The sequence below is a fragment of the Eutrema salsugineum genome, unplaced genomic scaffold (genome assembly GCF_000478725.1).
Source record: "Eutrema salsugineum unplaced genomic scaffold, Eutsalg1_0 scaffold_8, whole genome shotgun sequence".
NCBI classification, from domain to species: Eukaryota; Viridiplantae; Streptophyta; class Magnoliopsida; order Brassicales; family Brassicaceae; genus Eutrema; species Eutrema salsugineum.
Window position 1 is genome coordinate 6,430,792 of NW_006256414.1, and position 26,358 is coordinate 6,457,149.

Consider the following 26,358-nt stretch of genomic DNA (forward strand, 5'->3'; position numbering starts at 1 on the left):
ATAAATGAATACATCTTCACTATAATCTATAAAATATGTTCATATATATCACATTTCGATGAATAACTTACGAACATAAAATTAATGTATGTATTCATAATTACATGTATCCTTCATCTACACTTTCTTCATTATACATACCTAATTATAATTACTTAAAATTTATAACTGTAAATATGAGCTAATTGTAAGACACAGTCCAATTCTTATACTAATAACATACCATTCGGCCTAAAATTAGTAATACTGTACCCACACACACTATCAATTATCAATATTATAAAATTCGACCCAATAAACTTAACAATATACCCAATAAAATTAAAATTTTAAAAAACGTTCAAGCTTGCACATGCGTGCGGACCAGTATCCTAGTATTATTTTATATCTAAATAAATTTGTATTTTGTTTAAAAAATGTTTTTAATTTAATATAATTTTAGTTTTTTGTTGTTAATGGAAATTTTATACAGAATTTCTTTATTCTTTTATATATATGTTATTAAAATAATATTAATTTTTGGAAACTCTCTTAATTTCGAATGTTGATATGGACCAGTAAAATTTGCTCTTTTTAATTCTATGTGTACATCCTTAGAGGCATTTAGCTTCAACTTTTATTAATATAATAGCTAGGATAAGATTCTTTTGAAGTCAATTATATTATTTATTACTAAAACAAATAATAATTTTTATAAATAAAATTAGTTGTGCATGTTTGATTATGTTTATGAAATAACGGTAAATTGGATATGACTATGTTTTTTATAAACCATGCAACTTGCTAACCCCAATTACTCAAGAAATATGTGTAATTTCAGATATTCAAGAGCTCGTTGGAGTTATCAATTCTAAGATCCATTTAAAAGAAAGCTATGGATTTTTTTTTTATAATACTTATTTAGCTACTTAATTTCTAGCTGTTAGAAAAAGAACTGCAAACTATTTAATATATTCGTTTGCTTTAACGTTTACTAAATTTTACCCCGTGCATCCGCATGAGAATTTTATCAAATTTTGTAGTGTAATTTATATTTTGTTTTTAGATATAAATTTTTTAATAAATGAAAAAATTTCATTTTTTGTTTATATAGAATTTTTATCTAGTTTTAGTATTATTATAACTAACGATTATAAAAAATAATTATAACACGTTCATTCTATTAATTGAAAAATGATAGTTATTAAAAAAAATATAATTCTAACTTATTCATTCTATTAATATGAAAAATGTGGTTATAAAAACATAATTATAACCCGTCTGTTCATATTACTATATAATTTAAATATTTATTATTTTTGAAATAATTTTTCATTTAATATCTTGCATGTTATAATAACTTAACCTGCATAAAATCACAATTATGAAAAATCTAACCTTTCCATCAAATTACCATATAATATAAATATTTATCAATTTTCAATATGTAAATTTTTTGATTAATTGATTACAATTAAAAAAATACAATAACATATTCGTTAATCATATGTGTTATTAGGAAAATATTAATTAAATTTTAAATATTAAATTAAATCCAAAATATATTTTAAAAAGTCTAAAGTAATTTAACTTAGTATCTAACTTTTTAGACTTAAATTTAATTGTATTTTTTATAATTTTTTAAAATATTAAATTAAATATAACATATATTAAGAAAATTTTTAATTATCTAAATTGATATCTAATTTTCGGAATTAGTTTATATATAAAAGAAAATATATTTTTAAAATAATATCACAACAAAATAGGATAATGTTAAAATTATTTTCAAATAATTATTTTTTAAATAAATTTGAGAATTTTTGGATGCCAGTACTAAAAGTGTTTCTGTTTTAATATAATAGATTTAAACATCCATATAAATAATACTTTCTCTATTTTATCATATAAGTTCTTTTAGCTAAAACATTAATATTAAGAAATTTACTTTTACATCTAAAATTATATTTAATATAGAAATTAAAAAATATTCAACCAATAAAAAAATTACTGCATAATATAATTGGTTGCACAATAAAGATAAAAGTTACATAAAAATTGGAGAACAACTTATATTATTAAACAAGAAAAAGTCTCCAAAACAACTTACATTATTATGACACAAGAGAGTAGTATGTTGAGAAAAAAAAAACTGTTACAATTAAAAATTAAAAATTTTGTTTCCTAAAATAATCAAATAAAGGACAAAATCGGTTAAAAAATATAATTTGTCATCGAAATAAAAGTATTATCATGATGATATCATGCCATCAAAATGGGATTTATGTTTTGACGAACAAATATTAAACTTGTGGGCAAATCGGTCACTGTAGATTTCAATTATCGCGAGCCTGACTGCAACCGTTCTTCCTCCGTCGCGTCTTTTGTTTTTTTCTCTTCACAGCAAAAACCCACCCGTACGCGTGCGCTCCACGCGCCTCCACTATCCCCAGCACCAAGCTTCCTCTTCTCTCCAATCATCAAATCGCTTTCATTCTCCATCTCCAGAGATATCATCTGCGCTTTCTGCGCCCTAGTTCATTTCATTGTCTATCAATCCCAAATCCCATTTTAGGGTTTTATCACTGAAATTGATACCTTCGAGTAGAGATTTCGCTGCCGATCTAATTGACTTGACACATCCGTAACATGTGAATTGCTGTTTACAAACAACGACAATGGTTGATAGCAGCAATAATAAGAGGAAAGAGTTCATCAGTGAAGGAGACATCGCCACTCTTTTACAGAGGTAACTTCGTTATTCGCTTTCCTTCTCTCCTCTCGGCTTTTTTTTCTCCGGTATCAATTGATTTTGTGTGAACACTGGGGATTGACCTTTTGCTGCAGATATGACACCGCGACGATACTGAAGTTGCTACAGGAAATGGCATATCACGCTAAACCCAATATGGACTGGAATGAGTTAGTGAAGAAGACTAATACTGGAATAACCAACGCTAGAGAATACCAGTTGCTGTGGCGGCATCTTGCTTATCGAGATTCTCTCCTCCCCAAGGAAAATAATGCTCAGCTTCAGGTCCGTATTGGTTTCACTCGTCTTGTACTTTGATGGGTTGTTTTTTTGTTGCTTTTCTTACCTTCTACAATGATTGTATATTCGATTGACTTCTCTGTTGATATACAGGTACATCTATATTGTTAGAAATTCAGTTTGCCATCAGATTAGGGGTTTTCTGCTGTTGTTTGCTCTTTTTTTTTAGGGTACTGTTACGGTTTCTTGTGAACTTGGTTCTGTCTGGCTGTATGGGTGGAAGACAGAGGACCTTGTTTGTTGGCTATGTTTCTTGTTATTTCACAAAGTACTCTGTTGCGTTGTTAATGACTGTTGAGAGACTGTGTTAAACTTTTGTTTCGGATTCTTACTTGTTAGAATAGGAAATAGTGTCTGATGAGTGGCTATTGCACTCATTCTTGACAGTCTAAGAATGAAACTTCTTCTTGTTTCGATTTAATTTGTTGATATTGAAACTTTTGGTGAAAAGCATTTTGGTTTAAGGTGGGATGAATTTCTGTATCATGTGATAGCTGTGCATTACAAGAGGTAGTTGTAAATTTTAACGAGCTCTTGCTTGTGCAGGATGATGATAGTGACATGGAGTGTGAATTGGAAGCTTCCCCTGAAGTCAGCGTTGATGCAGTCGCGGAAGCTGTTGCGCATGTGAAAGTAAGAAGGAAATAGAAGATTAATTTTCTGAGATTCGTCTTCCTCTCAAAATGCTTGTTCATTTTCCAGAGAAGAGCTGGTTCTATACTTTTTTTGCATCATAAGTGCTGTTTTCTCTGCGACATTTGCTCCCGAGATATCTGAGTTCCTACTGTTTATCTAGTTTCCTCGCATTCATTCGTCTGTATTATACATAATTTTCTAGATTCATATAAGTGACTCCGTAGATAGTTTTCTAGATATTCAGCAATGGTTGCTAGAATTTTTATTGAGGTGTAAAAATATTCGATATATCTATTTATGAGAGAACTAGCAGATTATGATTGCATTTTCCTTTTGTTGAATCTTTGGGTTTCCTTATCTGATAAGCTCATGAAGCGCAGTAGAAAAGTTCTGTATTACCCAGAAATTGGATTCTTCCATGGCAAGGACTAAGGAGCTTACTTATTCTTTTCTCTAACTTTTTATCAAAGTTGTGTTAGGTTGTCCCTTTGACTCTTTACTCAATCAGTATGATTAGAATCTTACTTAGTGCTTTGCATACTACCATACACTCTTTCTAATAATGAAGTGGGGGCTACTATTTTTGGGTATTGATGTCTGCTTATTCTGAGTTCCTAATGATCCAAATGCTAAGTGTCCTGTTTTTCTCTCTTTTTTAGGTGATTGCTGCTTCCTATGTTCCAAGTGAGTCCGACATTCCTGAAGACTCAATGGTTGAGGCTCCCTTGACCATTAACATACCTTATGGCCTGCATAAGGGGCCTCAGGAACCATCAGACTCGTATTGGTCGTCAAGAGGGATGAATATCACCTTTCCTGTTTCTCTTCAGAAAGCAGCTGAGGGACATAATGGAAATGGGTTAGCCAGCAGCATGGCTACTCGGAAGAGAAGAAAAAAATGGTCAGCTGAGGAGGATGAGAACCTGGTCACTGCTGTGAAACGACATGGTGAAGGCAGCTGGGCCCTTATGGCGAAGGTAGAATTTGACGGAGAGAAAACGCCCTCACAACTCTCCCAGGTTGTAATTTTATTTGGCTGATATTGTTTATCTTTGGATAATCTTCATGTACTTTGTGCATCCTCTCGTATCAGCATGCATGAGCGTTCTTAAGTAGTTAATGCATTCTTTCCTCTTTATTACCCTGTGGCATATGCATAGTGGTTCGTTAACATCACGCAGAGATCCATTTGGTACTAACAGGAGTTAGGTAAAGAAATTTGAGCTTCAAATGAAGTGAGTATGATCTAGGACTTGGAGTGTATAGTCAGTAGGCATAAGGGATGACAGTTTCCTCTGTTGATAATGTTCCCACCCCTTCTTCTTCTTTTTCAGTTAATGCCCTGTTCTTTGTATTACTACCTGCTTATGCACCATTATCTGATTTCTGTTAAGGATAATGTTGGCTTAGAAAAGAAGAACCATAGCAGACCCCTTCAAACAAACCTCGTGAGCTCTTTATATTCATACGGTTTTACACCATATATGTCACACTTTGTCTAGATGCAACTACATTAGGTGCCATCTTTCACACTTTTCTTTGTCGGATCCCTGTTCTGTTGATGGAAGGAGGTTTGTAGTAACTATTACATATCGAGAATATAGCAGAACTGTGGTCATTGGTCTAGAAATATATCCGTTGTCATCTAGTTTGGTCTGGATGTGAGTTTCCCCCCCATTTTACCCGGGTTCAAATCCCGGCAACGGATCTCCAGATGATATGGTTAATGATCTCTTGACAAGCATATAAGATAGCTGCTGAAGGAAATAATCTTCTCTGTCCACCATTTTTTTGGATATTTTCTTGTCAGATCATTTCTGATGGTTCTAGATATACTCTTTAAGAAAGATTTAAGAGGAAAAAGTTGGGTGTGCATTGTGATGCTTGCTATACAGAAAATTTCTTTCATTTTGCTGGTGGTAACAAAATGAATTTTCTTATTTGCAGCGGTGGGGGGCTATAAGGAAAAGGTGTGATACTTCAAACTCTTCTTCCCAATCTGGCCTACAGCGAACAGAAGAACAAATGGCAGCTAATCGTGCATTATCTTTGGCAGTGGGAAATCGAGTTCCCTCAAAAAAGCTTGGAGTAGGTATGAGTAACAGACGATCCTTTCCAGCTAATTCTGCTATTTATCAATTCGTCTAGGCTCTGGCTCAGTTATGCTTGCTTAAGTTGTTTTTTTCCTGCAAAGTAAAATTGTTTTAGTCCTACCGCTTTCTCTCAATTAGATTTTTATCAATTTGACTCTGTTTGTTTAGGTGTACCTCCAATGGTTTCACCCGGTAGCATATCGGGAGCTCAAGCCAATGGTGCCAACACTGGTAGTTCACTGCAAGCTCGACAACAGTCTCAGCCAGTAGTTCAAGCACTGCCCCGGGCAGCAACATCCATTCCGACTTCAAAATCTCGAGTTACTGCAAAGAAAACAACAGCAAATTCCACTTCGAGAGCGGAACTAATGGTAACAGCTAACTCAGTAGCTGCTGCAGCCTGTATGTCTGGCCTGGCAACTGCTGCATCAGTGCCAAAGGTTGAACCAGGAAAAAACGCTGTTCCTGTGTTAGTGCCAAAGGTCGAACCCGTAAAAACTGCTTCCACAGCCTCTTTGCCTCGTACATCATCAGTAATGAATGCTGAGCCTGTAAAAACCGCTTCCACTTCGGCAGCTTCTATGCCTCGTCCATCAGGTGTATCATCATCACTGAATGCTGGGCCTGGAAGAACTGCTTCGGCAGCCTCTGTGCCTCGTCCATCAGGTGTATCATCATCACTGAATGCTGGGCCTGGAAAAACTGCTTCGGCAGCCTCTGTGCCTCGTCCATCAGGTACATCAACTGAGCCTGGCAAAACAGTTTTGGCACCCTCTTTCCCTCGGCCTTCAGGTGTTATCTCAGCATCAAAGCCTGAGCCTGTTAAAGCCGCTCCAGCAGCCTCTTTGCCACGTCTGTCAGGTGTTATACCAGCACCAAAGGCTGAGCCTGTTAAAACCGCTTTGGCGCCCTCTTTGCCTCCTCCATCAGGTGTTATATCAGAACCAAAGGCTGAGCCTGTTAAAACACCTTTGGCCCCCTCTTTGCCTCGTACATCAGGTATTATATCAGCACCGAAGGCTGAGCCTGTAAAAACCGCGCCTGCGTTCTCTTCGCCTCGTCCATCAAATATTTCACCAGCACCAAAGGCTGAGCCAGCAAAGAGTGTTGCTGCCGCTACCAACACTCAAGTGTCTGGGCCTTTGAATATAAGGAATGCAGTTAATGGAAGCCCAAAGAACTTGATATCTTCATCACCTTCTAATAAGCCTTTTTCACCTATGGCTCCTTTCTCCAAAGGACCTACAATCCAGAACACTTCAGTTCCTTCTAGTTTTGCGTCGTCAAGGTTGGCCCCAACACAGAGAGTAGTTCCTGCGGCTACTGTGACTACACAAAAGCTAAGCGCGGGAACAGCAGTCACCGCCTCTTCCAAGCAGGTTGTTGTACAGAAAGAGCAAACTCAAGGAAACAAAGCAAGCCCTTTGGTTGCAACAACAACAACTCAGCCAAATAAAACCATCTCAACAAACTCAGTGACTAGTACAGGAAACCCAGTGGCTACAAAAGTGGAGACTCCTCCTTGTCTTACGCCTAAGAAAAACCAAGTACTTCAGACTGAAGTTGGCAGTAGCACCGATAAAAGTCCGTTGGCTAAACCACCTGAAAAAGAGAGTAGTGCCACGGTTTCACCTCTCGTTGTAGCCGAGTCAGAATCAAAACCCAAGGATGAAACTAGCCAAGGCAAAAGCCCGGATGTTGCAACCGTGACAGGGACCGTGGAGAAGGGGTTGTAGTTCATTTGCCTCATTGTTTTAGTGCTTTTCCATTAATGTCTTTTTTAGGACTCAAACAAGAATATGATGATGTACAGTAGTGCTTACTACTTACTACTAATTAGTATTATGAGTTTTCAATAAATATTACTTTAAAAATCTCCAAAGAGATTTTCAAAGTTTAGAAAACAGTGAAAACCAAGAAGATACAGTTTGAATTTGCAACTCATTGGTCAATAGTTTTGGTACAAGACAGAAAAGCTAGAAAACAAGGAAATAACAAAGAGATGATTGAATGATTGATTTATTCAGGGAGCTTTCCAGGTTGCCTAACGTAACTAGATTGTTTTTGCAGAGCTGGAGATGGACTGACACAAGAGAAGAGAGATGATGCAGTTTGCTTCTGTTGTCTATGCTTCTTTAACTTGACACCGAACAAGAATGACCGTAATGGAATCCTTGGTCTTCCACTCGACGAGCTCCTGCTCGGTGTTGTTCTTGCTTCTGATGCACTTGAGATCCCAAGATCATCTTCCAGTTTACTCAGAATCCTCTCCACGTCGGTTTTCAACGCTCTTACACGATCAAGACCAGATTGAAGCTCGCTTGAGACCCTTTTGTTTTCTTGCTTCATGTTAAGTATCTCTCCATGGAACTTTGCAGCTTGGTAACCACTAATCTCGGAATCACTTATTTTAGTACCACCCGACTGAGCCGTGACTCTCGCGATCTCTTCTTGGATATTAGCTAGCGATGCATACCTTCCCTGAAGCTCGTCTTTAAGAACCGCACTGTTCTCTAGCCATAGCTGGAGCTCTGTCCGAATCTCTCTAAGGTGTCTATAGATAGGCTTTGCCTCTGATGTATTATTACTACTACTTCTTGGAGATTCTTGCTGTTGCTTGCTTTCGATTCTCAGCTTCAATAGCTCTGATTTCAGATCCTGAACTGTTGTCTGGTACTTCTGTATTTGATGCACCGATGTGCTAAATCTTAACCAGAACTCGAGATTCTCTTCCAACACCGCGTCAATGTCTGCACGCACTTTGTCTCCCACAGTTGGAATATTTGTTCTCGGACTGTCATCAACGTCTGCAAATTTCACCCTAACTTCATTTGACTTTGTTCTCTTCATCTCTCCAACTTGATGATGCGGCGTAGTGGAAACAGAGAAGTTTGAAGTTGGTGAAATGCTAATGCTCACACTCTCTCGTTGTCCTTGATCCTGTTCCAACTGATTGCTTCCTTCTACTTGATGTGGAGAGTCTTTCCCATGCGTGTCGAGTTTTTGGCGTAACGAGTGAATCTCCACATCTTTGTAAGCAACAGCATTCTTGAGTTCTCTCAACTGTAATGCAAGCTCGAAGAATCCTTCTCTGTTCTTCTTCTCAACTTCACCTAACTTTCTCTTTACTTCTCTGTAATCTCTTAGTACTGATGTGTATTCATCTAACAGAACCTTCTCTCTATCCTCCATGCCATCTGGTAACAACTGCCTCCAGTTTGGTGTCTCTTCATCTTCGTCTTCTGTTACCAGCTCTTCTCCTTCTGTTCCGAAACAAGTGCTTGCTGTTTCTGATAAAGCAAACGAGTCTTTGATCTCAGGTTTCTCTTCTTGAGCTCCTTCACTCTCTTTAACTACAATGTCATCTTTCTTCTGTTCCTCCACACTACTTCTCCTTTCTGTCTCCTTTGAGATTGATTTTGAATCTTCTGATCCTGAAACAACTTGTAATTCTTGGAAAATTCCGGCTCCTTCAACATCTTCATCCATCTTCACACCTTGTAACTTCCCAGATAAATCCTCTGCAGTCCTATTGGCTTCCTTGAATTGATTCTGTAGACTCTTGTTCTGACCCTCCACCTTTTGGTATAGCTTTCTAACTTTACTCAGCTCGTCTTCAAGAATGATTATTCTCTGTTTCATATCTGTGGAATCCGAAACAAGAGAGGCCTTGTCCTCCTCTAGACCACGGATATGTTCATGTAAATCATCTGTCTCTGATCTTAATGTCTTCACAAGTGCAGTATGAGACGTAGCATCGGTCTCCAATGAAACAACCCTCTGCACAAGATCATCAATCTTCTCCGCAAGCTTCACAACAGTGAGATTCTCATTTGAATCTTCTCTCTCAGATTCATAGCTCGATTCTTGAACCACATCTTTTTCTTTTTCTGTCTTAATAACCTCACCATGATCATTAATTTCCGGTTTATTAAATCTGTTCCTCAGTGCATCAAACCTCTCTTTAGCAGTGTCGATTCTTTCCTTTTCGATTTCCGCTTCTTCAACAGATTGCTTCTGTTTCTCCTCAAGCTTAGCTAGTGTGTCTTTACAAGAGCTCAAGGCGGTGCTGGCCATCAATGTCTTAGCTTCACTATCATCAATCGCAGCACCAAGACCAAACTCATCTTGTAAGCTACAAACCCTTTTCTGCATTTCAGTTACTTCATTCTCCAAATCCCAATACCTCTCATAAGACTGTTCATACGAGCTCCTCACAAACTCTTTCTCAGTCTGCAACGCCAAGATTCCCTTCTGAAGCTTATCAATCTCCTCCAAGCCCTCTTCCTTACTCAGTCCAGAACTCACAATCGCAACTTCCCGCTTCGCTTGAGCAGAAGATACTGTCCTTTTCAGACCAGCTGGTCCTTTTCTTGACAACATCATAGACTGGCTCCTGAATTCGTTCTTTGGAATCTCAGGGACTTCAGGTATGTTGCTTCCCTTAGGAATCAGATGAAGATGCTTAGGCGGTTTCTGCGGATCTTCATTTTCATTATCATCATCATCCTCCAGAGGAAACTGAACATGTTCAGGGAAAGCTGTGGCGATTGTGCGGTTTGCGCTTTGAAGCTCTCTAGACAAATGATCATAGCGTTCAGCTAATGCACGGTATGATCGAAAAGCTTCCTCAACGAAATTAACAATCTCTGGCCTTTTACGGTAATACATCTCAGCTCTTTTGGCAAAAGTGTCTCCATCTTCATCTATGATCTTAAGAGTATACTCTACTTTCTCTTCCATATCTACAGCACCAGATAATGCTTTTGCTTAATCATCTTCATTGAATTAAGCAATGACACACATGATCAAGAACATATGTTATTAGATGAAAATGTGAATCAAGGAAAATGAAACATACCCTGAAGATTGTGCTCGAGCCATTTTGATTGCTTCGTACGGATGTGGCTAGCCCACCACCATGAATAAGCATTGCTCGCTGCTCTCTGCAACATCTTTTTTTGTCCTTAGGAAGAAGAAGGAGAAGAAGGCTCAAACATGACCAATTCATCAATGTGATGTGTGTAAATTTTAGAACTTTGAGACTTTCAGGATCAGACAAAGAAGAAAGAAGTAGTCTTTGTCCATGTGTAATGGACATGTCCGAGTATTTTGGTTAATCCTTTGATTAACCTCATTTTTAGGATGTCTCATTTGACAAATAACAAAAAAGATAAGACCAATGAAATTGAAAATATTTCACATTTCTTTCTTATCTGCATTGCTCTTTCTGTTTTTCTCTTCATTCTTATCATTTAATTATAACTGTTTTTGCACCCAATGTATCAAATACTAATTTTGGCATATCCTTTACTTCATTTTTTGTATACAAAACATTCCAAAATATGTTCCATTTTTTCTGTTGTGTCCAAAAACAGACATTACAAAAAGCAACAACAAGAACTAGAAGTTCAAGGTTATACAATTGGTTAAGTTGAGTCAAAATAACAATGTTGCTGAGGTTAATTCAGTAGAAATTTCTTAGCTTTATCCTTCTCTTAAACTTAATCTCTTTCTTCTTGTACGTTGTGTGGACTCTAGTTTCATTCTCTTCTCTTCGTCTAAGCATGCCTCTAGTCTTCACTACCACAACTCTTGGAACCAAACACTCATCATCATCATCATCATCCATTCTTGATTTCCCACATTTCTTGTCTGTTTCTCAGTACTAGCTCTTAAACTGTCAACAACATTATCCAAGATCACACTTTTGAAGCATGGAGTCAGAGGAAATAAACGGAAAATTTTGAAGCTGCTAATTCAGTAGACATTCCTCTCTCCTGAATTGCTTCTTCTTCTCTGCTTCTTCATCGTGATTATCTTCCCAGTTATACGGAAACCCTAAGAGAAATCGATTGCAAACTTCAGAGGAGAATCCGTTCTGTAAAGTACGAGATCGATTGATGAATCCACTGATACAAACTGTAAGCCCATCAAACGTCTCGAGCGTGATACTATCATGTCTTCTCGAGATTGCTCCTGATGAAAATAGCCTCGCTTCAGATCCACCTTTCAATTCGAATCCTGTAACACACAAACCCTTTTGGTTTGTCTTCTTCGTCAGCCACCAATCGGATAACGAGACTGATTTTAGCTTTCCGGCGATGGGAGTGACGGCACCGAAGGAAAATGGCGTTCGAGAAATCTCGTTGGTTCTGGGAGAGGAATTTAGTTTCGGGACAAATCTTGAGGAAGTACGCGGCGAGGAAATAGGTTCAGGCATAGCACCGGAGCGAGTACGCGGCGAGGAACGGCGTGCTGAGAGGGACTGGGATTTTGACTTCGTCATCACCACAACGTTTCTATGGTCTCACTGAGAAATTGTTTTCTTTCAGTGGTGATAGTTGAAGAGATTAGAGTGAGCGAAAAGTGCCATATAACGCTTTTTAAAAGTGTGCTCAAAAGTCATGAGCGCGAGGCCAATATGCCACGCTCTCGAAAAAAAAAAGCCAAAATGCCATGTATTAAATTTGTAATTTAATTTTGATTTTTTTTTAATAAGAAAAAACTTGGAGAATACTACCCTCTTCTTATTTGTCTCTTTATTTACACTAAAACCAGGATCAAACCCATTCAAACCCAATGACCCATGGATATCCATCCAACCTCCTTAGATATTTTCATTTATTAATTTATCCTTCTTTTTTTGTTAATTCAAAATCGATTATCCCCAAATAATTACACAAATTACATTTTAAATTTACAATTAAAAAAATCTATACCTTCAACTCTCATCCATGAAGCATTTTGGCGCAAAGGGGAATTATACAAAGACGAATGTGCTGTTGTTTCACCAACGAAGAGCATTTGGAAGTGAAACTATTCTGGGTTTTGAAATTAAGGTTTGCCAGAAATCCAGCCACGAGGGAAGTGATTTCGACTTTTGAATGAAGGAAAATTGATGAAGCATTGTTCTATATATATACATGAATTTTGGATTTGCAGAGACTAATTTAATAGCTTTGTTTTGGATTTGAAGAAAGCTTGTGTCCCTGAACTTGGTCTGGTTTTCATCTCAACAAAAAATTGGGATTTTGCGCATGAGGTAATCTCGCCGTTGTAACAATTGAGTATCAATTAGATTTGCACCTGATGATCCCCTTCTTTGCTTCGCGGCGTCTAGCTTTCCAGGATCTATCTCCGGTTCGAAGGTCTTTGAACGTCTTTGAACGGCACAGCTCCTTAATTACACCACCGCCAAACAAGCTCTGATGACGTTTTCGAGCTTACACTTGATGCGTTCATGTCTCGGCCAGAGACGTCGGATCCAGAGAAACCGTCGGTGAGATTCTCTTTTTCTGGATAGGATTTGCCGTTGGTAAATTGGATCGAGTGGGTAAATGCGATGGCTGAGTCCAACGCAGTGGTGTGGCAGAAATCCAGCGTTCCAGCGTCTACGACGCGATCATGGCTTTGGTGGAGAGATGGTGCATCAAGACTAACTCGTTTGTGTTCCCTTGAGGCTTAAGTTCTATAAAACGAGAAGCTAATCTGTGTTTTTTTCAGCTTACATTCTTCACAAAAAGAGAAATCGATTCTATGGAGGAACTTGTTGTCTTGTTGAATATTAGAGATAAAGAATCGAATTTGTTGTCTTGTTGAATATTTGTTATGTCTTGTCTTTGAAGTCAGAGAAGTTTGATGAACTAATAGCTGCAGCCAATGAAGAAAAAGAAGTTGCAAAAGCTCAGGTGTAGAGCTGAACATAGAAGTTTCATGATCTGACTTCTATGGTACAACTAAGTACAACTATGGACAACTAAGTATAATTATAGTACAATTAAATACAATTATGGACAACTAAGTACAACTATGTACAACTAATACTAAGTACAATTTGGTAACTGTAAAATTATAATTAAAATTAATTAAAAATTAATTAAAAAAACATGTGTGCCGACAAAAAAAGAACATATGCACTTTGTAACATGTGCACCGTCAATTTTGTACATAGTTATACCCAATTGTCCAGTTGTCCAAAATTCTTCATAGTTGTCCTTTCGTGATTTTAGAATTTTTTTAGTTGTCCCTTAATATAAATTATTATTTTGGTAACCCAATTTTATGTGACGATTGGGTATTTTCATGGATAATTTCTTAAATATAATCGTTGATTCGTAGTGATTCTTAGGTAAATTATAATTATACCTGATTTCATCACCAAATCTGCAGAGGAGGACAACTGGTATGAATAGTACAACTAAGAGATAAGAGGACAACTAGTACAACTGATACAACTATGAGATAGAGGACAACTAGTACAAATGGATATAACTAAGACGACACCTTGAATAATTGTTAATTAAGAATTGTTTTACTATATTTTCAAGAGATAATGAGCATCAGCCACACAAGCAATTCAATAGATTTTATATCATTTAATACCTCATATTTGGAGCAGATAACTTATTCGGTATTACTAGATAAGATACTGTATGTAAGAAGATTGCGATATATGAAACTAAACAGTTTTGGAGTAGATAATTTATGTGGAGAATGAATTGCACACATAAATGTAACTAAGTGAAGTATTTCAGATAATATACAAGAATTTTTTTGTCATACTGCCGAATTACACCAAAAAAATTAAAAAAGTGGTTTCTATTCTCCAAAAAACGTCGCCGAAAGACAAAAATGGATAATAAATTAGATAAGTGGTTTCAGAGCAAAAATAGCATAGAAACTTAATTTGTGTAAGTTTTCGAGTTTATTTTATCCGAAAAGATTTTATTTTAGCTAAGGAAATACATTTTAGCCGAGGAATTTTCATTCTCGATAGCCTTAGACTGTATAGGAGTATTTTGGAGTTATTTGTATTTTGGATTTCTTTGATTTATTGCATTACTATTTATTTTGGAGTTATTGGTGTTTTGAATTTCTTTGATTTCTTTCATTACTATTTATTTTGGAGTTATTTGTATTTTGAATTTCTCCAGGACAACTAGGTGCAACTCAGGACAACTATATTTTAATTGTAGTGTTAAAAAATAAATTCCTAATATTATTTACTTAAAAGCCAATATAACTCATACCCTAAAAACTGTATCTTTTCACGTATGTACTAGAAATAATAAAATAAAACTTTGTTTTGTTCAAAGAACCAAATATTTTTGGTTTCACTTGAAACAGCCCTTATGTTATAAGGAAGTCTTTGGCAATGTTATCCATCTTATGCAAGCGTCTATGCAAAAATATAGGAAATAGAAAAATAATAACGCAAAATCTTTGGGGCTGCTATATAATGATCGAAATTCTTGTGGACAACTAGAACATAATAATTTATGTCGAAGGACAACTGAAAAAACTACAGAATCAATCAAAGGACAACTATTACAAATTTTGGACAACTAGACAACTAGGTACAACTATGTTGTCAGTTGTAGACGCACGTGCGCCGACAAAAAGAGACATGTGCGCAGTCAAAGTACCACGTGCGCCGTCAATTTTGTATATAGTTGTATCCAGTTGTCCAGTTGTCCAGTTGTCCAAAATTCTTCATAGTTGTCCTTTGGGGATTTTAGCAATTTTTCCAGTTGTCCCTTGATATAAATTATTACTTTGTAGTTGTCCACATAATTTTCGACTATTGTAGTCCATTTACAACATTTTCATATTATAATTGATGCAAAATTATATTTTTGGCTCTTTTCCATCATAAGATTGTTAACATTATCAATTCTTTGTATCATAAAGAGTGTTTGACAATGTTATCAATCTTATGCAAGCGTCTATGCAAAAATATAAAAATAGAAAAATAATAACGTAAAACCCTTGGGGCTGTTATATAATGTTCGAAATTCTTGTGCACAGCTAGAATATAATAATTTCTGTCGAAGGACAACTGAAAAAACTACAAAATCGATGAAAGGACAACTATTACAAATTTTGGACAACTGGACAACTAGGTACAACTATGTTGTCTGTTGTAGACGCACGTGTGAAATACAACTGGTACAACTGATATAATTATGTAATTTAAAATTATAATTAAAATCTATTAAAATTAATAAAAATACACATGTGCGTCGACAAAAAAGAACATGTGCGCAGTCAAAGTACCACGTGTGCCGTCAATTTTGTACATAGTTGTACAAAGTACCACGACTTTTCTACATTTCTTTAAGTGGATGTTTGCTTTTTATATTTATAGTTTTATCATTATTATTTTCTAATGAAAGAATTACATATAGTTGTATATATGTGTCTAGTTATACCTTGTTTATTTCCATCCGGAAAGCATTTTCGGCCAAAAATGAAATCCTCTAGACTAGATTAACTTTCCTAAGTGTCTAGTTATCCGTCAAGGTAACATGTGCACCTATGTGCATTGTCAATTTTTGTACATAGTTGTACATAATTGTACATAATTGTACATAATTGTACTAGTTGTCCCTCTCTGCAGATTTGCTGATGAACTCAGATATAATTATAATTTACCTAAGAACCACTATGATTCAACAACTATATTAAAAAAATTATCCATGCTAATCGTCAGATAAAACGGGGTTACCAACCCGATTCACAATTATAATAAAAGAATTTTCAATCAACAATTATTTAGGTTGTCTTAGTTATACCTATTGTACCAGTTGTCCTCTATCTCATAGTTGTACCAGTTGTACTAATTGTCCTCTTATCTCTTAGTTGTACAATTTGTACCAGTTGTCATTTTTCTGCAGATTTGGTGATGAACTCGGATTCTAATTATAATCTACCTAAGAATCACCATGATTTAACAACTGAATTCGAAAAATTATCTATGCAAAGACCTAATCATCACATACCAATCCGATTTGCATATAGAAGAACAAACAATTTTGGCAAATCAAATCCCTAAATTTTGAAATCCCCAAATCTGTAAATAAAAACCTAACTATATTTTAAAACTTCAACAATGGTGGTGGAGAAAGGAGATAAAATAAGAAACTGATTGCAGAAGATGAAGAAGAAAAGGAAGAGGCGAGGATTCAACGGCGAAAATGAGATTTGCTTGTTTTCAGAATCCACCGACGAAGAAGAAGAAGAACATGAAAAACAAATTATTTTTTTTAATTAATTTTCGTTTTAAATTATTAATTTTAATAAAATCAATTATTTTTTCACCAAATTCAAAAATGCCACAAAAACTTTCATTAAGGGTAAATTGAGAATTCTATATATATTATGGCATGTAGACTTGTTTATGGCACAGCAGATTATTTTTTTTCAATTTGTGGCATTACAGCCATTAAACCAAAAGTCATTTACCTAATAATTATTTTCTTTTTTATTTTCTTTTACTAATTTAAATCTTGGATATTCTTCTTCTTTTCTTCTTCTAAGTCGAGATATTAACAAAAAAATTAGAGTAATACCCATCCGAATTCAGCCCACCAATAACCCATTTTTTTATTTTTATTAATTATTTAAATTTTTTTTCTCGTTTCCAGCAATTTCTTTTAATTCTCTTATTTTTTTTCTTTATATTTATTTTTTTCTTATTCTCCTTCATCGTTGAAACATCAACAAATTTTGAAAACCACCAAAATCTCATCTTCATCATCCAACCCTTGCTTACTCATCCTCTCTAATCAGTTTTCTGTCTTTATCTCCTCTCCCCATCAGCATTGTTGAAGCTTCAAAACCCAGTTAAGTTTTTATTTGGAGATTTAGGGATTTCACAATTTAGGGATTAGATTTGCCAAACTTGCTTGTTCGGTATGCAAATCGGGTTAGTAATCCATATTTATATGAAAATTAGGTCTTTGCATAGGTAATTTATCGAATATAGTTGTTGAATCGTAGTGATTCTTAGGTAGATTGAAATGAAAACCCAAATTCATCATCAAATCTGTAGAGAATGACAACTGATACGAATGATACAACTAAAAGATAAGAGTACAACTAGTACAGCTGGTACAACTATGAGATAGAGGACAACTGGTACAACTATGAGATAGAGAACAACTGGTACAATAAGTATAACTACGACAACTTAAATAATTACTGATTGAAAATACTTTTATTATAATTTCAAATCGGGTTGGTAATCTAGTTTTATGTGACGATTACGTATTTGTATGGATAATTTTATAAATATAGTTGTTGAATCATAGTGATTTTTAAATAAATTATAATTATACCTGAGTTCATCACCAAATTTATAGAGAAGAACAACTTGTACGAAATGGTACAACTAAATGATAAGAGGACAACTAATATAACTAGTACAACTATGAGATAGAGGACAACTAGAACAAATGGATAGTACTAAGACATGTTGAATAATTTTTTATTATATTTTCAAGAGATAATGAACATCAGCCACACAAGCAATTCAATAGATTTTATATCATTTAATATTTCATATTTGGAGTAGATAACTTATTTGGTATTAGTAGATAAAATATTGTATGTAAGAAGATTGTAATATATAAAACTAAACAGCTTTGGAGTAGATAATTTATGTGGAGAATGAATTGCACACATAAATGGTTTCTATTCTCCAAAAAAAACATTGTTGAAAGATGAAAAATGGATAATAAATTAGATAAGTGGTTTCAGAGCAAACGTAACATGAAAACTTAATTTGTGTATGTTTTCGGGTTTGTTTTATCCGAAAATATTTTATTTTAGCTAAGAAAATTATATTTTAGCTGACGAATTTTCATTCTGTATAACCACATTATTCATTTTAGCAGAAAAAATCTTTCCCAAATAAGAATAAACAATGTACAGTTAGACACATATATACAATTATCTGTAACTCTTTAATTTAAAAACAAGGTACAGCTGAATGAACGATTCAACTTATTTTAGCCTTAAAGTGTACAAGAGCATTTTGAAGTTATTTGTATTTTGGATTTCTTTGATTTCTTTGAATTCTTGCATTACTATTTATTTTGGAGTTATTTATATTTTGGATTTTTTAGATTTCTTTGAATTCTTGCGTTACTATTTTCAATTTCTCCAGGGCAACTTGGTGCAATTACGTAACGAATTGCTCCATGGCAACTAGGTGCAACTAGGTACAATTACGTTATGAATTTCTCTAGGACAACTATGTGCAACTAGGTACAATTACGTTATGAATTTCTCCAGGACAACTAGGTGCAACTCGGGACAGCTATATTTTAATTGTAATGTTAAAAAATAAATTCCTAAAGTTATTTACTTAAAACCAATACAACCCCTACCCTAAAAGCCGTATATTTTCAAGTTTATACTAGAAAGAATAAAATAAAACTTTGTTTTGTTCAAAGAACCAAATATTTTTGGTTTCACTTGAAATAACCCTTATGTTATAAGGAAGTCTTTGATAATGTTATCCATCTTATGCAAGCGTCTATGCAAAAATATAAGAAATAGAAAAATAATAATGCAACCCTTGGGGCTGCAATATAATGTTCAAAATTCTTGTGGACAATTAGAACATAATAATTTATGTCGAAGGACAACTGAAAAAACTACAAAATCGATCAAAGGACAACTATTAAGAATTTTGGACAATTGGATAACTAGGTACAACTATGTGCGTCGAAAAAAAGGGGACATGTGCGCCGACCAAAAGGGACAAGGGATACGTGCACAGTCAAAGTACCACGTGCGCCGTCAATTTTATACATAGTTGTACTCAGTTGTTCAGTTGTCCAAAATTCTTCATAGTTGTCCTTTGACAATTTTAGCATTTTTTCCATTTGTCCCTTGATATAAATTATTATTTTGTAGTTGTCCACATGATTTTTGACTATTGTAGTCCATTTACAACATTTTCATACTACAATTTATGCAAAATCATAATTTTGGCTCTTTTCCATCATAAGATTGTTAACATTATCGAAGTCTTCTTTGTATCATAAGGGGTGTTGGATGTGAAACCAATAATATGTATTATAATAATGATAAATTTCATGTTATCCATCTTTTTAATTTTATTCCTTATAGTTTACGAATTTTTTACATTTTTAAGTGAATGTTTGCTTTCTATATTTATAGTTTATCATTATAATTTTCTAATGAAAGAATTGCATATAGTTGTACATATGTGTCCAGTTATACCTTGTTTCTTTCCATCCAGAAAGTATTCTCGGCCAAAAATGAAATCTTCTAGATTAGATTGACTTACCTAAGTGTCAAGTTATCCATCAAAATAATATGTGCACTTATGTGCGCCGTCAATTTTTGTACATAGTTGTACCTAATTGTACTAGTTGTCTTTCTCTGCAGATTTGGAGAAGAACTCAGATATAATTATAATTTACCTAAGAATCACTACGATTCAACGACTATATTTAAAAAATTATTCATGCAAATATCTAATCGTCCTATAAAACTGGGTAACCAACCCGATTTTCAATTATAATAAAAGAATTTTCAATCAACAATTATTTAAGTTGTCTTAGTTATACATATTTGTACCAGTTGTCCTCTATCTCATAGTTGTACCAGTTGTACTAGTTGTCCTCTTATCTCTTAGTTGTACCATTCGTACAGTTGTCCTCTTCTGCAGATTTGGTGATGAACTCGGATTTTCTACCTAAGAATCACTACGATTCAACAACTATATTTGATAAATTATCTATGCAAAGACCTAATCATCACATAAACTAGGTTACCAATCCGATTTACATACCAAACAAGCAATTTTGACAAATTCAATCCTTAAATTGTAAAATCCCCAAATCTCCAAACAAAAACCTAACTGGGTTTGAAACTTCAACAATGGTGGTGAAGAGAGGAGATAAAAACAATAAAGTGATTACAGAGGATGAAGAAGAGCAGGAGAGGCGAGGGTTTGACGGCGAGAATGAGATTTGGTGGTTTTCATAATCCATCAACAAAACATTGACGAAGAAGAAGAAACAGAAAAAAAAATTAATTAAAAAAATTATTTCTTAAATTAATTTCGTTTTAAATTATTAATTTCAATTTAAATAAAATCAATCACTTTTTTTTATTAAATTCAGGAATGCCACAAAAAATTTTATTAAGAGTAAAATTGGAATTACATGTGTATTATGGCACACAGACTTGTTTATGGCACAACAGATTAGTTTTTTCCAATTTATGGCATTACAGCCATTAAACCTCATAAGAGATTATGTATAGAATTTATATACCCAAATATTATATAAAATAAATATTATAATTAATGAAAAAATTAAAAATTAAATGTGATAAATGATCCAAAGACTCTGTTAATAATTAGGTAGATAAAAATGCACTATTTTGTTGTACAATTTTCAATATAGCGCTATTATCTCTATATATTCTCCTGATTTATGCACGTTTTTGAAAAGATATATTATCAGAAATATTATTTTAATATAAAAATGTTATAAACAAATGGACTTCTAGTAACCGGCCCATTAACCATCAGGTTAATGTCTCATGGCCCATTAGGGTTTCTGATACATTAGTTATGTAATGTATATATATACTGCTTATGGAAACAATAAGATAAGAGTTTTTCCCTTAATACGTTATCAGCACGAAGCTCAACTTCAAACAATCATATCTCTCAAAATACAAGGAGTTAGAAGGCGATCTACATATCATTTTGAAGCCCTGGAAGAGAAGAATCTAGTGGTGAAAACCGCTCCTCAATCCGACACCAGAAGCGCCCTCAAGACTCAAAACAATCGGCGCTGTCCCACCTTAGCGGGTGATTCTTTCCAAGCGGTGGTTCCTCCATTGTAGCAGCTGTTCGTCCTCCCTTCTGGCCATCATTCTCAGGAGTTTCCAGTAGATATCTGTGGTCTTTAGCTCCCAGATCATAAGCCGGTCAGAAATCCATTTGGCGAAAAGGTATTATCTAAAACTATAGATCCTAATCAAAGTTTTGGTTTTTTTTTTGAAAACCCTAATATGGATCGGTTCTTTTCATGATTCTTCATCGTCTTTTTCGTTTTTAAAACCATAACCAAACCGATCCTCTTTCTTCTTGTCAAAACCCTAATTGGTTTTATTTTTCCTAATCGGCTTTATCATATAAAACCTAAACCCTAATGCTTTGTTCGAACCCTATACCGATCGGTCCTAGCATCATCTAAACCAAACACTAAAATGCCTTGCAACTGAAACCTAAATCTTTGCAAAACCCTAGATCTAAAATCGTTTTGGTTTGTCTATCGTTAAACCGAGATCGATCGGTTTAAATCCTAAACCGATCGGTTATTTATCTTAGATCCGATCCTTGAAAACCCTAAAACCGGTCCATGCAAGCTCCTAAATCCTAAACCAATCGACCCCTTAAAATCTAAACCAATCGATCCACCTAAACCGTTTATAAACCGATAAATTCTAATCCTAAATCGATAGGGTTTAAGTTTAAACCGATCGGTTTTTCCTAATAAAAATTAAACCCTAGCAAATCCGTTTAGTTTAATCCCTTAACCGATTAATAACCCTAATAACCGGTTTCCAAAATTAAATCTAATTTAACCGGTTTTGTTGTTTAATCGATCAATCCGATCGGTTTAAGCTTAATCGGTTAATTTCAAATTAGTTTCCAAAATCAATCTAAAAAAAAAATAATTTCAAATTAGTTTATCTATTAGAGCTAAATTTGGAAACCCTAGTAAACCGGCTAGGTTATAAACCCTAAGGTTCGATTTTAGAGTTCCCTTATATAGCAAGTTTCCTAAAATAGCAAGTTTCCTGAAATGGAAAGTTTTCCCAAGAATACCTTAAATCCCTTATTCCAATGACCATAGTCTTATTTAACATAAATTATTATATGTTTCAGATGTCAAACATTCAGAAGGTCGAATATGAGGCACTCACTGTCTCCGGAGATAACTACCTCAAATGGGCCCTTGACACCAAGATCTACCTCAACTCAAAAAGTCTGGGTGAATGCATCAAAGATCCCAACACCGCGACTCAAACAGAACGGTACTCGGCGATATTTATTATCCGCCATCACCTCCCTGAGTCTCTCAAGCAACAATACCTCACTCTTGAGGATCCACTCGAACTTTGGGTGGCACTGAAAAAGCGATATGACCATCAAAAAACGGTCATACTGCCCCAAGCCAAGTTCGACTGGAAGAACCTACGGTTCGAAGATTTCAAATCCGTCGAAGAATTCAATTCCGAACTCTTTCGGATAGTTGCACTCATAAAACTATGTGGCGAGGAGGTCACTGATAAGGATATGCTAGAGAAAACTTTCTCTACTTTTGGCACTCCCAATGTTGTTCTCCAACAACAATACTGTGCCATGAATCATAGCACCTATGAGGATTTGATATCTTGCTTACTGCTTGCTGAGAAGAACAATCAGCTTCTGTTGAGGAACAGTGCCATGCTGCCTCCAGGATCAGCCCCATTGCCAGAAGGAACCAGAAAAGAGTCCAACTTCGTCCAACGTAACAGATCCTCAGATCGTGGACGTGGACGTGGAAATGGACATGGACTGCGCGGCAGAGGACGCGGTAGACCGAACCAAGATAACCGACCTAACCTCAGTTTTGGTCGGGGTAAGGGTCGTGGTATCAACAAACCGACCCAAAGAGGCAGTTCATCTAGACCAACTCCTTGCTCAAGATGCGGAATGACTAATCATTGGGTCAAGATCTGCCGTACTCCCAAATATCTTGCTGAGCTCTACCAGAAGTATGGGAAAGATAATCATGAGGCTAACCTGGTTCATCAAGTCAATGAAGATGACTCAAAGGATGATAAGATTGATGGCATGGATTATGAGCTCTCCGACCTCCTTGATTGATCTCAAAAATCTGAATTTGTTTTTCATTACTCCTTAAACTTTTATCTTTTGTTTTTTGGGATTTATTGTCTTTACTTTGGATTTTTAAGACCTTTTGCTTTTACATTTTAATTTATGGAGTAATGTTTTATTTACATCTCATTTTTGCATGTTATTGAATTATAATTCTTGTTTAATAAAGATATGCAAGACAATATGGATATCATTGTGGATAGTGGATCGAGCCACACCATTCTAAAAGACAAGAATTACTTCATAAATTTAGTAATCAAAACCGCAAACATTAGCACTATAGCGGGTAGTTCGAGCCTAATAGAGGGCCATGGCCAAGCTAATGTGCTGTTATCAAATGGCACATATCTAGACATCTCTGATGCCTTATACTCACCCAGTTCTAAGAGAAACCTATTGAGTTTCAAAGACATAAGATTGAATGGTTTCCATATCGAAACTCAGGATGAAGGGAACAAAGAGTTTTTAATCATCACTAAAATGATAAATGGCCATAAACAAGTTTTTGAAACTATACCCGCCGTATCTACTGGCATTTACCATGCTAAAGTCAGTAGGATTGAGGCTAATGCTGCTATCAAAGCACGGTTTTTAGATTACACTATTTGGCATGATCGCCTGGGTCATCTCGGTGCGAACATGATGCGTAAATTAGTCCAGAATTCTAAAGGGCACAGCCTTAAACCAAATGGTATTTTCCCTCAGCACCTCAAGTGCACAGCTTGCTCACAAGGGAAACTGATTACCCGACCTTCACCAGTCAAAGTGTCTAAAGAGACCTTGAACTTTCTGGAAAGAATCCAAGGAGACATATGTGGACCAATTCACCCACCTTGTGGGACATTCAGATATTTCATGGTCCTCATTGACGCATCGACCCGCTGGTCGCATGTCTGTCTGCTCTCTTCTAGGAACCAGGCTTTTGCTAGGTTATTGGCCCAAATCATCAGATTACGAGCCCATTTTCCAGACTTCCCATTAAAGACTATACGTCTTGATAATGCTGGTGAATGCACTTCCCAAGCGTTTAATGAATATTGTATGTCCATGGGGGTAAGTGTTCATTAAACGAATTCAATGGGTTGCTAGACCATTACTCATGAGGTCACAACTCCCGGTCTCAGCTAGACCATTACTCATGAGGTCACAACTCCCGGTCTCAGCTTGGGGACACGCAGTCTTACATGCCGCTGAACTAATACGCATACGACCATCTAGTGAGCACAAATATTCACCATCCCAATTGCTAACGGGTCATGAGCCAGACGTCTCCCATATTAAAACATTTGGGTGTTCAGTCTATGTACCCATTGCACCACCACAGAGGACTAAAATGGGACCTCAAAGGAGGATGGGAATATATGTTGGTTTTGATTCTCCCACCATCATAAAATATCTCGAGCCAACTACAGGAGATCTGTTTAAAGTCAGATATGCAGATTGCCGATTTGATGAATCGGTATATCCTAGATTAGGTGGTGAGACAGACAAGCTGGTAAAAGAACTTTCATGGAATCAAACATCCACACAATGGCAAGATCCTCGGACTCTAGAATGTGATTCAGAGGTCCAAAGAATTATACATTTACAAAAGCTAGCTAATCAATTGCCAGATTCCTTTGCTGACCCGAACAAAGTTACCAAATCGTACATACCAGCTTGTAATGCACCAGTACGAATAGATGTCCCCTCAGGGAAAAGTCAAGTTGCTACAGAGTCTGACGCACGTAAGAAACGTGGCAGACCACCAGGTTCCAAAGATAAGAATCCCCGGAAATCAAAGAAAGGTGCAATGATTGAAACCGGGATTCAAGAGAACACGGATACAGCCTCAGCTGATACTTACCCTATCGAACCATCTCAAGAGGTTTGGGACGCCAAAACTCAAGGTTCTGAAGGGATTGATAATAATGAGATCTCAATCAATTATATCATATTCGGTTCTCTATGGAACAGAAAAGATGTCGACATCAATGAAACTTTTGCATACAAGGTAGCACTTGAGATTGTGCACACGCAAGAGGATCTAGAACCCACGTCTATAATTGAGTGCACTCGTAGATCAGATTGGCTGAAATGGAAAGAAGCCATAAACGTGGAGTTGAATAGTTTAAAGAAACGGAATGTGTTTGGTCCGATCTTAAGGACACCATTCGATGTTAAACCAGTGGGAAACAAATGAGTCTTTGTGCGTAAAAGAAACGAACTCGGCGAAGTCGTTAGATACAAGGCACGCCTTGTAGCACAAGGATTCTCACAAAGACCCGAAATCGATTATGAGGAGACTTATTCTCCAGTGGTGGATGCAACTACATTTCGATTCCTCATAAGTCTGGCCATAAGAGAAAACTTAGATTTGCGGTTAATGGATGTTGTAACCGCATATCTTTATGGACCACTGGACAGTGAAATCTATATGAGATTACCAGATGGTATTGAGCTCAAAGATAAGCATGCATCTCGTGATAAACACTGCATTAGGCTGAACAAATCCTTATATGGACTGAAACAAAGCGGACGTATGTGGTATAACCGGTTAAGCGAATATCTCATCAGAGAAGGCTACGAAAACGATCCGATCAGTCCATGCATCTTCATCAGAAAATATCAAAACAAAGGATTTGTAATCATAGCAGTATACGTGGATGACTTGAACATCCTCGGAACATCTGGTGAAATCGCCCAAACAGTTGAATGCTTAAAAGCAGAGTTTGAAATGAAAGACCTAGGCAAAACTAAATTCTGTTTGGGATTACAACTTGAGTACGTCAATGACGGAATCCTTGTGCATCAATTGGCATACACTGAAAAGGTACTCAAGAGATTCAATATGGACCAGGCCCACCCATTGACCAGCCCAATGGTTGTGAGGAGCC

At 35.7% G+C, this 26,358-nt stretch overlaps 4 protein-coding genes across 4 annotated transcripts; 2 read left to right on the top strand and 2 right to left on the bottom strand.

Moving 5' to 3' along the window:
• The first annotated feature begins 2,299 nt into the window (after window positions 1–2,299).
• On the top strand, window positions 2,300–7,666 carry LOC18009676 (nascent polypeptide-associated complex subunit alpha, muscle-specific form). Its single transcript, XM_006392257.2, has 6 exons — window positions 2,300–2,728; window positions 2,827–3,016; window positions 3,578–3,664; window positions 4,327–4,686; window positions 5,615–5,759; window positions 5,929–7,666. Exons 1-6 carry the CDS (start codon window positions 2,658–2,660, stop codon window positions 7,494–7,496), a joined length of 2,421 nt encoding a protein of 806 aa, XP_006392319.2. The 5' UTR covers window positions 2,300–2,657; the 3' UTR covers window positions 7,497–7,666.
• A 113-nt stretch (window positions 7,667–7,779) lies between these two features.
• Window positions 7,780–10,730, bottom strand: LOC18009761 (protein NETWORKED 2A). The gene is made up of 2 exons (XM_024148462.1): window positions 10,622–10,730; window positions 7,780–10,505 (listed from the first exon to the last, which is right to left on the bottom strand). The coding sequence occupies exons 1-2, from the start codon at window positions 10,713–10,715 to the stop codon at window positions 7,780–7,782; spliced, it is 2,820 nt and encodes a 939-aa protein (XP_024004230.1). The 5' UTR covers window positions 10,716–10,730.
• A 364-nt stretch (window positions 10,731–11,094) lies between these two features.
• Window positions 11,095–12,085, bottom strand: LOC112081638 (protein EMBRYO DEFECTIVE 1674). Its single transcript, XM_024148465.1, is given in 3 exon segments — window positions 11,095–11,418; window positions 11,421–11,496; window positions 11,498–12,085. Coding segments are annotated over 3 exon segments (819 nt in total). The 5' UTR covers window positions 12,050–12,085; the 3' UTR covers window positions 11,095–11,227.
• A 10,401-nt stretch (window positions 12,086–22,486) lies between these two features.
• On the top strand, window positions 22,487–23,470 carry LOC112088188. Its single transcript, XM_024158474.1, has one exon. The coding sequence runs from the start codon at window positions 22,487–22,489 to the stop codon at window positions 23,468–23,470; it is 984 nt and encodes a 327-aa protein (XP_024014242.1).
• Window positions 23,471–26,358: the final 2,888 nt, after the last annotated feature.

What these genes read in the sequence shown, in the direction of transcription:
- LOC18009676 (XM_006392257.2), top strand. Translation starts at nt 2,658, where the DNA reads ATGGTTGATAGCAGCAATAATAAGAGGAAAGAGTTCATCAGTGAAGGA. An exon ending in ATCGCCACTCTTTTACAGAG is followed by an intron (nt 2,729 to 2,826) that starts GTAACTTCGTTA and finishes CTTTTGCTGCAG; the next exon opens with ATATGACACCGCGACGATAC. An exon ending in AAGCTGTTGCGCATGTGAAA is followed by an intron (nt 3,665 to 4,326) that starts GTAAGAAGGAAA and finishes TCTCTTTTTTAG; the next exon opens with GTGATTGCTGCTTCCTATGT.
- LOC18009761 (XM_024148462.1), bottom strand. Translation starts at nt 10,715, where the DNA reads ATGTTGCAGAGAGCAGCGAGCAATGCTTATTCATGGTGGTGGGCTAGC. An exon ending in GCTCGAGCACAATCTTCAGG is followed by an intron (nt 10,506 to 10,621) that starts GTATGTTTCATT and finishes CTGGTGCTGTAG; the next exon opens with ATATGGAAGAGAAAGTAGAG.
- LOC112088188 (XM_024158474.1), top strand. Translation starts at nt 22,487, where the DNA reads ATGTCAAACATTCAGAAGGTCGAATATGAGGCACTCACTGTCTCCGGA.